The sequence below is a fragment of the Biomphalaria glabrata genome, chromosome 5 (genome assembly GCF_947242115.1).
Source record: "Biomphalaria glabrata chromosome 5, xgBioGlab47.1, whole genome shotgun sequence".
Classification (NCBI taxonomy): Eukaryota; Metazoa; Mollusca; class Gastropoda; family Planorbidae; genus Biomphalaria; species Biomphalaria glabrata.
This window is the reverse complement of record NC_074715.1, coordinates 1,156,189-1,173,357: the sequence shown is the minus strand read 5'-3', so window position 1 is coordinate 1,173,357 and position 17,169 is coordinate 1,156,189. Positions and strand designations below refer to the sequence as shown.

Sequence of the window (17,169 nt, the reverse complement as noted above, 5' to 3'; positions counted from 1 at the left end):
CCAGCGTTGATTCCACCAGAATGTGGTAAATAATTACAGAGAGAAAGAGTTAATTCTCTTTATTGCTCAAAGTAAGACTGATCTGTTGTATTAAAAGTAACTCATATTTCCTTAAATAATTTTGGATAAAAAAAAACAACAGAAAGCTACATGTCAGTTGTTTTTCTTTGTTTAAGTGATATTATATTTGGACTTGTATTATCTTAATTAAGCTAATTACTAAATATTGCTCAATTTTAATTTTTTAAATTGATATGTCATAGTAGGTTCTAGTTTAGAATTACTTATTAGGTATATAAATAGATAATAATCTTTATTTGTCTTACAATTTGTGCATTACACCAAACAAAACATTATAACTATAGAAAACCAAAATATACATTCACACCAGACTCACTTATAATTTACATGTGAAAAATTTATATCAGATAGTTAAATTTTATTTAATGATCATCTGAAGCGTTCTATTAAATATTGCTTATTTTAATATCTTAAAATGATATGTTAATAGTATTGGTTCTAGTTTATAATTACTTATTAGGAAACTTATTTAATCTGAATACAGTTTTTAAAAAAAACATTTATTGAGCAAAGAGGGTTTTTTATCATGCAGGCAAAACACAATGGCAGAAGTGAAGAAAATGGTACAATTTTAGAAGAAGTCATCGACATACTACCCATAACTTCCGTCACTGCGCCACCTTCCCCTGAGGTCCCTTCCTGTCGCAAAGAAGATATCTTCTCTGATGTCTCGGTCTTTCAGTCGATTGATGAGCAAGTTTTAAAGGTAGGCTATAACAAGGCAAATATTTATGACTTGACTTACTTGACTTTATCCTGTGCACTCCCATGGGAACAAAGGGCATAGGACCACAACCACACCTCTTTACCGAACTTGGTTCTGGGCAGCTTTCTTCATCAGCTCCCCTGCCATTATTCTCAGCTTCACTGATGACTGACCTCTTCCAGGCTTGCTTGGGTCTGCCCACTTCCTCTTTCCTTGCGGGTTACAATCAAGTGCCTGCCTTGCAACATTGGTTTTCGCAGGGTGTGTCCTATCCAGCTCCATTTTCGTTTTGTGATGTCTTGGGTTATGAGCTTTTGTCTAGTTCTCTCCCACAAATCGATAGCAGTTATCTTTTCTGGCCACCTAATTCCTAATATCCGGCGTAGGCATCCGTTAACAAAGGTCTGGAGCTTTTCCATATTTGTTTTAGTGACTCTCCATGTATCTGAACTGCATAGAGGGACCAACTTAATGTTTGTTTTTGTGACATGGTAATAAGGGAGTTTAAGACTCCTATCAATGTCCTTGTGCTAATCTAGATCTGTTATTACCAATATCAAGTTTCTTCTCGTTTGTTTATTGAGCAGTGTGGGTTTTTTTTTAGGTAGCTGAAAGTGAACAATTGACCTATACAGACCTAGTCAGACAGCTGACTGAAGACCTGATGTCTGATTTGGAAAAAGCAAGGTGAAGTATTATTGTGATGTTAAGTTACACTAGAATTGTGTTGATATTGTAATGGATGTTGTGTATATATATGTGTGGTGGTTTCATTATTGTAAGATCTTAATTACTCTCTTTATGTTTGAGTATCTTGTGTGGGCATATTACAGTTGAAGGTTGCAAGTGTAAAGAACACAACACCATCACAAACTACATGTGAAAGACTTTTGTTTTGTTTTTATATGAGAAAAAAGTCCTATTAATCACACGAAATTTCCATAAGGATCAATAAAGTTATTTTAGTCTTATTCTCAGGCTTAGTCTTAAGTCCTGCCTTGAGAACTTTCAGTTTAAGTTCAATGCAGAAAGGGACACAATTGAGTCTCTATGGCTGCTTGATATTGTCACCCCAAATTCCTACTTAATAATAGAACCTAAACAAACTAAATCCCACTACCTGTGATGTCACTAAATGTTGCCTTCCGAATCCGTCAACTGAAGTGCGTCTTTAAGCTAATTAATGTGTAAAACTCGGCACTTAGAACTATATCTCTCAATAATGTATGAAGCTATTTTCTTATTCAATGTCGTTGCCCCAAAGTTCTAATAAATAGATTAAACCCCACTCTATCTCTATCCATCAACCATAGTGCATCTCTAAGCTCAATAAGTACTTCACAATATCAATCAAATCATTGCAACATAACATGATGCCACAATCGTAGATTAAAAATGTGTTGACAATGTAAGGCTTTGTATTGAAAAATTATAAACTCGGGAAGTATTGTTTTCAATGAAGATGTAGCTATGAATTACCTACATGTAGCAGATGAAGTTAGACAACTGTGTTTTCCTTGAAAGAAAAAACTTCTTTTTTGTTTTGCAATAAGTTTTAGATGCTCCTTCAGAAAGAAAGGTTATTACATCTTAGTCCAAAACCTCCATAAGGATGGTGTAATTTCAATACGGACAATAAAGATTATTATTATTATTATTAATGGCACAGAATGGAAATGGGCATGATCAGAAGTAAGAACCAATATTGAAAAAAGTCTGAAGTGCATACTAAACAAAAAGTAGTCATCCATTCCTCCCCTTTCAGATGTTGGGATCAAGAGGGGACTTGATGTTAAGGTGTTTGGTTTCTTTGGCCAACAGTTTATGGGCAGGATGTCCCGTGGCAATCACAACAACTAAACGCCTTTACTTTCCCCAACTTAAGTCAGGTACCCGTTAGAGTTGGGTGTTCAGGGATGCCCTAAGAATCCTGAATTTCAAAATTCCAGTCTTCACGTACATTTGAAACCAGGACCACAGGTTCAGAAGACATAGGCTTAACCACTCAGCCATTGTGCCCATATTTTGTTTATTAGATAAGAAATGTTTCTATAAGAATGATTTGAATGTTGAACATTTCAGTGTTATATTGTCTTTATCATAACTTACCCATGTATAGAGTTTGTGTCACTCATTGGTGTTCCTCACTGCAATGTTTTGAATTATCTCCCTCTCCAGAGCTATCTATCGTTGGATCTGCGTTAAAGATTTAAATGTCATGGAGTTTGACGATGGTCTCAATGTAGACACCCCAATGGGGCTTCTCCGTGGAATCAAACTGGGAACTGAGACATACCACGTGTTGTTCATGAGATTATGCAGGTGAGTGATTCACTTCACTTTAGAAATAATACAGGTTTGGTTGATGTGAATATTGCAGTATGGTGGTAGCTGCTTTATTATTATTATTATACCAAATGAAACAAAGAGAAGGACATCTTAAACAGCTGATTGCTTCCTCCTGCATTCATACTATTCAAAAACGATCGTAATCTAACATTTTAAAAATATAAATGCCTTACTGAGCTATAGGTCTATTTTTATAACACCTTCACCTTTCCCTTAGTCTGTTTGACCCTTGGGGCACCATGCAAGATTTTTTTATGTCAATCTCCATTCCCCTCTATCTTTTGCCTTTTTCAATGGTAGGCCCGTACTTCCTTTCATGTTATCTTCCCATGGCTTTTTCTGTTTGCATTTTTCCTGGTACTGCCTTTTTCCTGGTGCTGCTCCCTGAAGAAAGGTCTTTGGAGCCCCAAAGACCTTGTGATATGGCCATAAGATTTGTCTTTTTTTTACAATAGTTAGCTTCATGGGGTCCAATTGCTGTAGTAATATTGTCTGTAATCTCTTTGTTTTTTTATTTACATATGACTAGTTGCATGGCGCGTAGGATGTAATCATCTTTTTAGAAGTAATGTCTGTATTATATAATAAGATATTCTTAATATAGTCTTATAAATTACAGACATTACTTCAAAAGAGAAGATAATTACATCCTATGAGTATCCATGTGTCAATCTAGTCATGCATGTAAATCAGTGATTTCGACTCTAAGTCATTGGTTTTCTTTATGGCTGATTCAGGCAATATATGTCATGCTCTAATAGCACTTTGGAAGAAGGAGCACTCTTACTAATTGGTCCTAGCATATAGAATAAGAAGTGTGCCTTTATTTTACAGAAATGCTTTTATATAGTGCAATGTTCATGCATATAGCTTGCTCAGTGCTCTATGGTCTAATCTCTTTTGTGGACCAGTGGGGGGAGGGGGTATCAAGGAGAATATTTCTGTGCTGCCAAACACAATTCTGCCTGAGTTAAGATTCAGTGGTCAGGCGTAGCCACACCTCCTATCATTACGCTCTGAATCACAGCTTTGACTGCATAGCGTACTGCATGTCTCCTCCTTCTTTGGAATTGATAGACAAACCTTGTATGACACTCAGAAAAACTATCCATCACATGTCATTTTTTGTTTGTTCACACTTCTAGTTTGTTTTTTATGGGGGAGGTCCAATATTGATAAAACTATTGGCTCTGAACCTGAGGGTCACAAGTTTCTGTCATGATGATTGTGAATTGTTTGTCATGATAAAAATGATATATCTGATAAATGCCTAAAGGCTGTCTGTGTCTGTTAAAATTGAGGTGGGGGTGGGGCTAGGAAGGCATGTGACCATTGACCACTGGGCTGGTAATTGTATACTAGTGAAAAGTACATAAAGATGTTCCTTAGACAAGTCTAGAGGTTGGTTTGCTTAGTATTGCATTATTGCTAGGTGGAGTTGCCCTTTCCAGGCTTACTGGGTCATGCCCTGGTCAGTAAAAGTAAAGAGTAAAGTTCCTTTCAGACCTTGTGATCTATCTGGCAGATGATGTTAAGGTCATCTGTTTCTTTGGCCAACAGTTAACGAGCAGGTAGTCATGTGGCATGACCAACTACCTTTACTTTCTCCAAATAATGTCAGTCACCCGTTAGAGTTGGGTGGACTCAGGGGCACCCTAAAAATTCAAAAATTCAAAATTCCAGTCTTCATGAGATTCAAACCCAGGACCCCCAGGTTCAGAAGCCAAGCACTTAACCACTCAGCCACCGCTCTGGTTGGTTTAATCCCTTATTTTTGTTACATCTACAATTGTTACAATTAAAAAATTGGTTGCATCAAATTCACTTTTTCTGTAATCGAAAATGTTCTCCCTTGCGCTGCCTTTATATGTGTGATAAGTATGTATCATTCATGATAAAACTGAAGTTCAGATGTTTTTCTTATGTACCTAACAAGCTGGCTTCTTCTTGACTGTCCTTAATTACATGTGGTCTAGAGCACACTGAACATGCAAACAATATGGAAAGACACTCTATAGAAATCCTTAGTTAATAAATAACTTTGTTGTTGTCAGTTATTTCTGCATGAGAGCATATGAAGAAAAGGCACATTCCTCATCCCATATGCTAGGACAAATTTGTACAAATACTCCTTCTTCCCTAGTGCTATTAGAGCATGGAATGGGTTGCCTGAGCTAGCCAGACTTGGCAGAATTTAAGTCATTGGTTAATATGCATGACTGTATGCATGACGCGTAGGACGTAATCATCTTCTTTTTTGAAGTAACGTCTGTATTATATAAGATAAGAAGAAGAAGAAGAATCATTAAAATATCTTATCAACTAAAATATTTAACTTGTTTTGTATTCCAATGACATTATTTTCCCCCTCTAGTTATGCTGGTCTACACTGTGTTGAGATCAAAGGTCATTCTAAAAGTGTTGGCTATGAACCTGGCATGAAAATATCACCCACTACATTTCAAAACACTTGGAATGCAGTTTTGATTGATAGAGAATGGAGACTGATCCAATGCAACTGGGGAGCTAGGTAAGTTTGACATTTTTACTATGATTTTTCTCAGAACTTTTTATCTTTATCCATTACTTTTAAAGATCTCTATGGTCTCTTCACCTAGCAACAAAAATTATGTTTATAAAGCAGTGGTTCTCACCACTTTTTTTTGTATGACACTGAGACATGGGTTCTCTGTCAGAGGCATTTAAGGCTTTTCAAACGATTACATCAAAGATGCCTGCGATGAATAACTATATTCTGCTGGAGGCTGGGTGTGGATAATATAGAAGCAGTAATTACCATTTGACAGCTTGGTTGGACACTTATCCCATATGGGAGACATCTGAATGTGAAAGCTGATCTTCTTTGGTGAGCTTACAGAAGGACTGTGTAACAGAGGTGCCCCCTTCCCCCATAAGTGCTATAAAGATCAATTCATGCGCCATTTCACCCTCGCTGGCATAGAGGAAAGTAGCTGGCAGCAGATGGCCTCTGAAAGAGACAATTGAAGATCTCTCACAAAGGGACACACATTTGAGACCCAAAAGGAAAGTCATTATAGTACACAGGTGCAGAAGACCGAAAGTAAACTTAAATAGGCCACCTTTGGACAATTACTTTGCATGAGATGTGGAAAAATATACGTCACAACTGGGTTTACATTGTCATCTGATACACTGCATTCATCTTTAATCTTCGGAATTGAAGACATTGTAATTATGGTCCAATACTTTTATGGTCCATTGTTAATTTAAGACTGTTATGGCCCATTACTTTTTAATATTTTTTTTGTCCCATTAGTTTGTTAGAAAATTATCATTTTAAACACATAATAATCTTATTTGCTAAAAGAACATTTGAAATGTATAAGCTATTTATAAGGTTACATGTAGTTTGGAGATCACAAAAAAAAAAAAAAAATCTCATCTATTTGATGTGATGACATTAGAGTCAAGCTCATAGTCTTGCACTAACTTTCTCATCTTTCTGCAGGCATCTGGTGTTGAGTAAAGACAAAGAAGACAAAAAGAAAGGCAATGATCATATCCGCTATCAATATGATGAGCATTACTTCATGACCAACCCAGATGAATTTATCCAAGAATTTTGGCCCCAGGATCCCAAGTGGCAGTTGCTAGAATCTCCGATTACTCTGGAAGAATTTGAGGCATTGCCTTTTGTTAGGTAAAGCATCACTAGACAGTGCTCCCTTGACTTTTGTCTGACTTTCGTGTTGGGGGGGTGGGGGGGGTTATACCAAGATTTTTTTAAAAACATATTAATGAAATAAATACTACACATTTTTTAAACACTACATGTTTTCCCATCACCGGCCAAAGTATATGTACAGTATTGAGGGGGAAAGTAATAACATCATCGACAAACTTTCTAGATGCTGATTTGGGAAATTAGTCGATTAGCACATCAACTATACAAGTTAGGTCACTTTGCTAAACAAGGAATCTTTCTCACATACCCACCAACCTTTGTCCAGCTAATACATTGTGCATTGTGTGCGTTATTTGTGAATAGTTTCAATTAAAATTGAAAAAGAGAAAGAGACTTAGCTTACTTATTTTAGTTTGAGCTGCTAAACCTTTTCTTTCATACCCTACTAAACAAATGTTGTCCCATTTTCTTTCTATGGGAGACTATAGTATCAGTAGACTTACTGTATGAACCAAATCTTTTTATACTATATTGTGACATGCAATACAGTGCTGTATGGCACATTTAAAGATGACTGAAAATTTAATGAGTGTTTTTAAATAAACATCATGTAAATATTAGGAAAAGAATGGGAAATTGTTATTTAGTGGTTTAAAATGTTTGGGCAAGTTCATATCCAAAAAATAATTTCCATAAATACTGCATCTTCACTTAGTGGAAGTTTTATTTTCACAGTCAGTTTTGGAATTTATGTCCCAAAAAGGGAACAGTATAGTTATGTAATGTTAAAATATTAACTGGGCTAGTAAGATAAAAATTTATTGGTCCAAATGCATTTCAACTATCATGAAAAGTAACCTTGAAAACAAAATTATATACACAGAGGATCGAGTCAGTGTAGATTCTTTTCAAATTAACTTACATTAGGAGATTCAAGCTGCCATGGCACTTATATAGGCCCTCAATATAAAACTGATAAGGAAATATGCAAATAAAAATACTTTTTAAAATGTTATTAATAATAATAATAGTAAAAAAAAATTATCCTGCTATGCTGCTTGGCAAATAGGACAGCAATCTGTTTAGTTATTATTATTATTATTATTATTATTATTATTCAATAAATATAAATACCACTTGTTATAACTATGTGATAAAATGTCTTATAATAATAATTAATTATTTATGCATATGTGTCCTAGATTGTATTCAAGCTATTTCACTTAATGATCTTTAACACAATTTAATGTTTCAACATACTCCTACAGGTCCATATTCTTCCAATACAAAATGCGTTTTGAAGGCCACAAGCTTGCAGTGATCCATACCGATGACAAAGGAGGAGCTAAAATCACTATTCGTGTCCCAGAAGAGCATGAGAATGATTTAGTTTTCTTTTACCAACTTCGATTTGCTGAGAAAGAGAAGGCAAAGGAAACAATGTACCGAGGATCTCCATTGGAGCGTTTTGTGTTTCAAACTATGGTTGACAACACTGTTACATTTAGTGTTCATGTTCCTTGTCCGGGCCAGTTTTTTATCGAAATATTTGCCAATAAAATTGATGACAGCGGTCGAGTCGAAGAAAACAATGCCAGTGTCGCACCGTTCAAGTTGAAGTGCGCTTGTAAATTTAAAATAGTTTGTGAAACTCTTTCCGGTAAAATGCATCCGCTACCCAATTGCGCTGCAGGAGAATGGGGGCCTAAGAAGGCCCAGAGACACTTTGGCATTATTCCGCTGAAAACTCCAAAGTCTGAGTTTGAAATGGAGAAAGTTGGAATTCTGACTGTGGAGGATAACTTTGAGTTAAAGTTTCAAATTCCACATCCCTACCAGTTTGTGGCGAAGCTAAGAATGAATCATGTTGAAAGTAAAGTCTTGGATCCTTTCGTCAATTTAACAACCGAAGGTACTATTTTGTCTGTCTATGTCTCATTGCCACAGCCTGGTCAATATGGCCTAGACCTCTTTGCTCGACCTAAAGGGGCAGTGGAGACCCACTCTCTCTCCCATGCCTGCAAGTATCTCATCAACTGCACCCGAGTAGCGTCTGTGGTCCAAATTCCAAAAACAGTCCCAGCTGCTGAATCAAAGCGTTCTAAATTTGGACCTACTGCTGCTTTTGAAGAAATGGGCCTGAAGCTAGTCGCTCCTAAAGAAGCCAAAATCCAAGTGACCAAAACAAATGGCCTTTCACTTGAGATTAAAGTTCCTCCAAAGATTGTACTGTCCTATCAGTTTCTCAGAGAACCTGATGAAGATAATAGAGACTATGTTACCCAGACCCAAGAATCTAATGGCTTAGTCAAGTTTGCTATCACATTACCTAAAAAAGGCAACTACATGCTGTCCGTCTATGCTCGTAAAGAAGACGGAGAGAAGAAGTCAGCTCCGAATGTTTTCAACTTTATAGTTCAGTTCTCCCCAGAAGCTGAAATTACCACAAACCTAGACAAAAACTCAGACAAGAAATCTTTCTTTAAAAAATCATTATTCAAGAAACAAAATAGCAAAGAAAAATTCTCAGATAAAATATCGGACAAATCTTCGGATAAATCCACATAGATCTAGTAAAAACTGGTAAACTATGTGTGGTATAAAAGGAAATATCATACTTAAGATTTTCAAATGTTACTACTTACATATTTAATGATAGTTCAAGATGTTAGTAATATTTCATTGCAATAATGTTTTTGTAATGTTTTAATGATGTTGGCAAATGAGTCTATGGTATTAATTAGTATTTGTCATCTCATTATTTTCAATTAATTTCATCTTTTATTATTTGTGTATATTGTCCAAGTGTATTTACATTCAATTTGAAGATTTCATTTCAATCTACCTCATACACTGAAGTATGTAACAAATTCTTCCTTGTCTTTCCCTTGAAGTCATGTGTACTACAGTAGTGAAGGTGATTGGTCAATGTGCTGGCCATAAAATATCTTTAAAGGGAATGAACTATTCTGGCTATGTACTTGATTTAAAGATGTTTACTTACACAAAGTAAGATTAAATTCTCTTAAACTAGCAAGTGGTCAGGTATTCAAACTTACTGATCATGCAGCATATGCACTGGACTGTTGTCCAGTTTTTTCTATGGTCCAAGGTTCATACCCTGCCACTGCCATCCCCCATAGTCCTGCTGGACTAGGAAGTTGATTATCTTCAACTATGAAGAAACATCCGAAACTTGTAAAACATTTACAAACATTTTTTTTTTGTACATTCATTAAGTTCCTCTCTTTCAATAGTCCTCTTTAAAATCCATGCCAAGACTTAGTAGGGCTTATTGATATACATGAAGATTTACTACTGTAGAGTTGAGCGACAACCTAGAAAAATACTTTAGACTTCTATAAAAATTTTCTTTGATTTTACTTAATTCTAGCAGAGTTTCTTATAATTATTGTCATTGTATTTTTATATAGATTTTTATTTTCCTTCGTGTATTAGTGGCTATTTTATTGATGTTGAGGGTCTGGCAAAGTAGGGAAACATTGTAACCACTGTGGTGTACACATTGCCTCAAGTTAGTTTCCAATTTTGACCCCATGCTGCTTTGGTGACAGATGTGAGGCTGTTAGAGCATACTTCTCTCTGACTTCACCAATTTTCACCAAGCAATCCATAATTTTTTATCCTTTATGTGTCACAGACATTTTTTACATTAATTCTTTCTCTCCTAATTGACGATGCCAACGTTGATTAAACCCCATTAGACTAAATTGATTTTTGGATTTATAAACTTTAATGAGTATTGTGTAAAAAGATAATTATTTTCCCAATAATTCATTACCAAATATAACTTTTTCTGATATCAAACACAAAGGTTATTGAAGTTTAATTATAGCAGGATAGTGAAATACAAATGAGCTAAATGAATAATTCTACCGGAATGAGAAAAATAATTACAGAGAGAAAGAGTTAAAGTAAAAAGTTCCTAAGATTATTAGGTTATTAGGTAATGAGAGAAGCTGATAGCATGACTTGCTTAGACATAGATTCTCCAGCACCGTTTGGCGCATTGGGTGGCAAGCTGTCTCCGTAAAGATCTGTCCCTGTCTACTTTAAAGAGCATTGATTAGTGAAGGGCCTCTATCATATATATTGTATTTTATAAACACATTAGCAAGAACGGTCTCATATAGTGAAAGGCCTATTTATATTTTATTTATATTTACTCTTTCAGTTTTTTTACCTTCATTTGTTGTCCTGCACAAAAAGAAAATTGCATTTAGATTCTATTGTTCCTTTTTTTTTTTTATATTATTTTGTTTCTGATATGATGTTCTTTCCTCCCATTATGTTTAATTATGCATTAGAATCTATCTATATATATATTTATATATTTAAGTTTTATCTATATATATATTTATATATTTAAGTTTTAAAATGTTTTTTGTAAAATGATTGCTTGTTCCTATATTATGTTTTGTATAAGTTACAGTGTGAGCTAATTACCATATGTTAATATATTGTTATGTGGATTGATTTTTGATAATTAGATGACAATTTAAAGTACTAGCATTTCTAGGTGTAAGTTATTTGTCATTGAAAATTGTTTAAATATAAATATTATGTATACTAGCAATGATATATTGTAGAATTATATCATATCTCACATAACCTTGTTTACTAAAATAAAGCCTGCAAATGTTAGATTTAGTTTATTGAATTATTTAGAAATTTTATTTGTAGACTTTTTTCTAGTATGCAATATTGTACATTTATGGTTAACAATCTCAATGACACTGTAATTTGTCAGTGATTGTGAAAGATTGAAGATACAACATTTTTATTCATTCTCCTCATTCATTGCCCATGGGTGTCACAGTTCTGCATCATCAGCCCCCCTTTAGTAAAAACACCACAATCAAGCCTCTTGCTAGTCTTTTAATTTATTTCCCAAGTCTTTCCTGCCCTGGGGAGGGGCTCTAATCTCTGACTCCGACTTCAGCCTGTTTTTCTTTCTGGGTGTGCTCCCATAGCCTTTGATCATCTGCAAGGCAGCAGGTGTTTAATTTCAGAGTTGTCTCTCCTAGATGAACTACTATCCCTAGTTTATGAGTTTCATCTACCCGGGTTTAGAGTTTAAGCCCCTTATACTCTCTTTTTGCAATCATTTCCCTGGACTATTTTAGATGTGTTAGGTGAATATCCTAATCACTGGAATACCCCCCCACCTCATCCTCCATGATTGCAAACCAGTTGGTCCACAGCTGTTTATTCGATATTCACAGCTAATCCTTATATCTAAGGGTTTTCCCCTATCTGCCACCTGGGAACGTGCTAGGTAGAAGATGGTAGCTCCCCCAAGAAACATTTGTTGATGAAGGTTTATACTTTGTAAGTATATATAAGTAAACATAAATTGTAAGACTGCCTTGACATAACATTCTTACTAATGTTAGAAGATTTAGTGAATATTTGTCTTTTATCAGTTCTCCATCTTTGTGGTGGGTTTATTTTAAGACCTTCACTAGGATATCCTATATAATCTATGATACAATACACAAGTCTATATATATTCTATATTCCTATCCAAAGTCCTTTTCAAAGTCTACAAATGTTGCTTAAAGAGAATAATTTTGAGTGTGGTCAGCCCATGATCTTCCTTGTATTTTTTTGTTAAGCAAGATAGTGTTGAAATTCTTGTTAGATTTTACTTAAATAGCTTTTTCCACATAACGGTAGGATAATTCCATTAACCAAATTTGGTTACCTTTTATTGTTTCTATTATGAGTTAATATTATGCATCTAAATATTTCTTAAGAAATTCTACATATGTGGCTTTACTTCAGTCAAAGAGCAACTATGGATCTCATGGAGATGAGATGAATGTTGGAATGATGTTGCTCATACATCAGTTCCACGCAGCTACAAAGGAATGTAATGGCAAACTTTCCTGTCCAAAGCTTAGTGAAAACTAGGTCTTGCCAGAATCAATATCTAGTGTGACTGGTTGTTAGAGGCTATTTAGAGACACCATGTCATTAGCAACCTAGCAGAACTTAATTCTACATAGTGTTAGAGCAACTAATTTTAATTAACAGACGGTCTACAAAACCCTTTTCTAGATAAGTCATTTATCATTAAATATCATTAAGTCCAACTGTGATTTCCTTTTTTTTTTTTATGTATTGTGCAGGAGTTAACCAAATTTATATTTATCTATTTATAATAGTTTGTGATCTTTTTCAATTTTAAGAATTTGTTTACAATGGCAAATTTTCCTGTCCAAAGCTTAGTGGAAAGTAAGTCTTGTCAGAGTCAATATCTGCATGTCATTAGGAAGCATTTAACCCTTATAGGTAAAGGAGGGCTACTTTTGGTAATAGCAACCTAGCAGAACTTAATTCTACATAGTGTTTGAGCAACTAATTTTAATTAACAGACTACAAAACCCTTTTCTAGATAAGTCATTTATCATTTAATATCATTAAGTCCAACTCTGATTTCTTTTATGTATTGTGGACTATGTATTTGTATGTATTTATGTATTTTAAATGACTCTCATAAAGTTTTTCAATTTTCAGAATTTGTTTAGAATGTAATAAGGGCTCTAAATTTATTTTTCAGTCAACTGGTTTAAATATATTCATATCTTTGAATATGCCAGTCCAAATGATAACTAGAACTTCTGAAGTATCTCTTCAAAGGCTAATAAGATATTGATTGTGGTGTTTCATAAATATTGTGTATATATATTTTTATGAGTTATGTTTATCTTTTCAATATGAAAGTAACTAAGTTTTTGAAAAGTTATTTAATTTTTATATATTTATAATTTGATTATGAACATCTTCCAATATTAAAGCAATTAATATGAGTTTTAGAAATGTAATTTTTTTTATATTTTAATTAGTTTATGGATATCTCCCAGATTAGGTAATAAATAGACTATTTTAATGAATTCTAGAAATATTCTGTTTACATACATCTAACATGCTAGATTAGTTATAGTGGATATGGATTCATTAGTCACTTAAGTTATTTTTTATATATTAAATTAAAAATCCTGTCTACATTGGGATTTGAACCTCTTCTAAAAGACCCCCTCAGTAAGCAAGCTAAAGCTTATGCCTCTCTGCCACAGATCACACAAACATTCTGCTGATTTTAAATATATAAACAAAAGTAAAGGGAAAAGAAAAAAAAAAAAGTTTTGAGCTACTTTGAACTTTCAAACTTTGACCTTGTGAATAAGGTCACAGCCCTTTTTTTTTTTTTATTTTGCACAAACAAGATTTAAAAGATTTTATTTAAGTATGGATTTTTAAACTGTGTTTCAATATTTCTAAAGAGTATTCTTAAGGTAATTTTTTTTCTTATAATTGGGGGTGTAGTGGCTGATTGGTATAGCCTTTCTTAACTGATAAGTCCTAGGTTTGAATTTCTGTGAAGACTGGGATTTTTAACTTCTGAATTTATAGGACACCCATGAGTCCACCCAACTCAAAAGGTTACCCGACTTGAATTGGGAAAAGTAAGTGTGGTTGTGCTGGCCACATGACACCCTCTTTAATGTCTGCAAAATGATCTTTACATTACCTGCCCTATAGATCTCAAGATCTAAAAGGAAACTTCCTTATAATTGTTTTCAAGTATAATGCACTAGAATAAAGTGTGAAAAAATTAACTTGTTGCTTCCATCACCATGTACAGATCAGATGTACATTAGCATTTATTTAATTTCACAAAGTGTTGCTTGTTTGTTTTTTTAGTTAAGTCTTCACTTCTGCAAGTCAGATAAAAACTATATTTCAAAATTCCAACTTTTTAATTCATCCAAATTGTAAGGTAAATTTCCTTATGGATAATCAAGATTGTTATTTAAAAAACAAATAAAAAATGTTATTCCTTTTTGAAATATGCTTTTCAAATACATGACCTCAAATAAATGTGTGATGGTTTGAGTGAAAAAATATTTATAATTTTTATTGGTATATTTCATTTCTATGTTTTAATTGCTCTTGAGTTTTCATTGTACTCTCACAATGTTATGTTACTGTTGATATATAAATTATTATTGTCATTGTTTTTGGGTTTTCTTGGTGCTATTTGTGTACATCTTTTTGTTTGTTTTTTGTGACATGGCCACAGTTGAGGCAAACAATTAGAAAGCTGGTGGTAGTCCATCAATGTAATATTAAAAGCCAGCACAAACTTGTGTCACTGTAAAGTCACCATATTGTATCCTCTTGGGGAGTCTGGACGAGGAACACATGTAATGCATTAAATATATAGAGATCGGTGTATCATTTGACAAACCTAAATATGTTTACCGACATTTTATGACATGACATTTGAGGAAATAAAATTCTGGTTTATCATTATTCTCTCTGTCTTTGATGTTCACATGTTACTATTTTCACATTCTCTTTACTTGTCAACAATATCAAATCCTTGTCTTGAGGATCCTTTTATTTTGTTGATTTGGATTATATGATATAAGGATATTATCTTCCATTCAGAAGATTAAGGAGGAATGCAGTACTTCACACGACCGCACAAACCCAGTAGGGATCAGCATGTTGTAATCTATTAGACAATGTGGCTAACTAGCAATCTTAGAGAAGCAATCTGACTGCTATAGGACATAGAAGCTTTGACTATTTACTTTTCAGAATATTAATTACTACAGTGACTACTTAAGGCCAATCCTGGGCGTAATGATTGTAATGACAATAATGATGCGATAAGTTGGTTAAAGTACTGTCTGAATATAGAATACAAACATTAATGATGACCTTTCACCTGGGCATATGTAACGAATGACTGTTTAGGAACTTTCTTGACTTGATTGTTCACTGGACCAAAAGTGCGTTTAATCTTCATTATCATCTGATTTGCATGGTTTTAGCGAAACATTCATTCCACCCGAGTCCACACTAAGATTTTTGTCATGCATCTATCATTTGGTGGTCTTGTGTGTATAAACAAAATGTATTCTAGATCTATGTACTGGCAAACCAAATAATAAACTATTTAGTGAACTAACCAAATAGTTGGCATTTGTCATGACTTTTATGCTACCATTTTAATATCCCATTTAAGTTTACTCCCTGATCTGGTTTGGTCATACTAGACATTAAGACATGACTCATTATCAATAGCCATTCTTGAAGGTGCAGGGAAGGAAGTATGAAGAAAGGGTCGTCCAAAGAAAAGCTGGCTGGATAACATTTTTAAAAAAATGGACTGGCTTTTCTCTTGATATCCTGCTAAGAACAGCTACTGAACAGGGAAAGTGGAGGGATTCGGTTACACAAACTGTCACAGCACCCCTATGATGAAAGTCAATGGAAAGATACTGCTAATAGTTCAATTGGCAATGTATGTATTGGGCAATTGATATTTTTGACCCAAAATAATTTGGTTTTTGTAAAGCAAGCATTGTTACGAAACTGAACACGTGTTTGAAATTCATAACTTCACATGAATGGATTTGGAATGCTCTACTTATTATAAACAAATGTGATGTGTTTAATAAATGAAAGAATCAAACGTTAAGACACAGAAAGAAATGAATTACAAATAATTTGTTGCCACTACCTCTGTTACCTTTACAAAACAAATAACAAATCAGAAGAATCAATACAAAGTTGTACATTTCACATTGGGTAGTGTTTCTGTCTAGCATTGGAGTAAAGATGGACCACTACATATTCCTTATGGGATATCAGTTTTAAAAAAAACACATTGAAACATAATTTGTGAACAAACATTTCAACTGTTCAACTGTTCAGATATATGAACAAGATTTTCTACATCATATTTTTAAAAGATCAAATAATTGGACACTGTATTATTTTTAGATTTGTAGACATTCTCATTGACCATCATTACAAAAAAAGGGCCACTACATATTCCTTATGGGATATCAGTTAAAAAAAAACACATTGAAACATAATTTGTGAACAAACATTTCAACTGTTCAGATATATGAACAAGATTTTCTAAATCATTTTTTAAAAGATCAGAACAATGTATTATTTTTAGATTTGTAGACATTCTCATTGACCATCATTACAAAAAAAGGGCCACTACATATTCCTTAGGGGATATCAGTTAAAAAAAAACACATTGAAACATAATTTGTGAACAAACATTTCAACTGTTCAACTGTTCAGATATATGAACAAGATTTTCTAAATCATATTTTAAAAGATCGGAACAATGTATTATTTTTAGATTTGTAGACATTCTCATTGACCATCATTACAAAAAAAGGGCCACTACATATTCCTTATGGGATATCAGTTAAAAAAAAACACATTGAAACATAATTTGTGAACAAACATTTCAACTGTTCAGATATATGAACAAGATTTTCTAAATCATATTTTAAAAGATCAG

The 17,169-nt window shown here is 33.8% G+C and overlaps 1 protein-coding gene across 1 annotated transcript in view; it reads left to right on the top strand.

Annotated features, from left to right (window-relative positions):
• LOC106072981 (hillarin-like) overlaps positions 1–15,149 on the top strand; it is a 76,574-nt gene extending 61,425 nt beyond the window's left edge. The window contains exons 8-13 of the mRNA XM_056030703.1: positions 614–787; positions 1,392–1,474; positions 2,966–3,109; positions 5,511–5,666; positions 6,627–6,818; positions 8,072–15,149. Of these exons, the coding sequence (XP_055886678.1) occupies positions 614–787; positions 1,392–1,474; positions 2,966–3,109; positions 5,511–5,666; positions 6,627–6,818; positions 8,072–9,371 (2,049 nt within the window). The 3' untranslated portion in view covers positions 9,372–15,149. The remainder of the gene's footprint in view (positions 1–613; positions 788–1,391; positions 1,475–2,965; positions 3,110–5,510; positions 5,667–6,626; positions 6,819–8,071) is intronic.
• Positions 15,150–17,169: the final 2,020 nt, after the last annotated feature.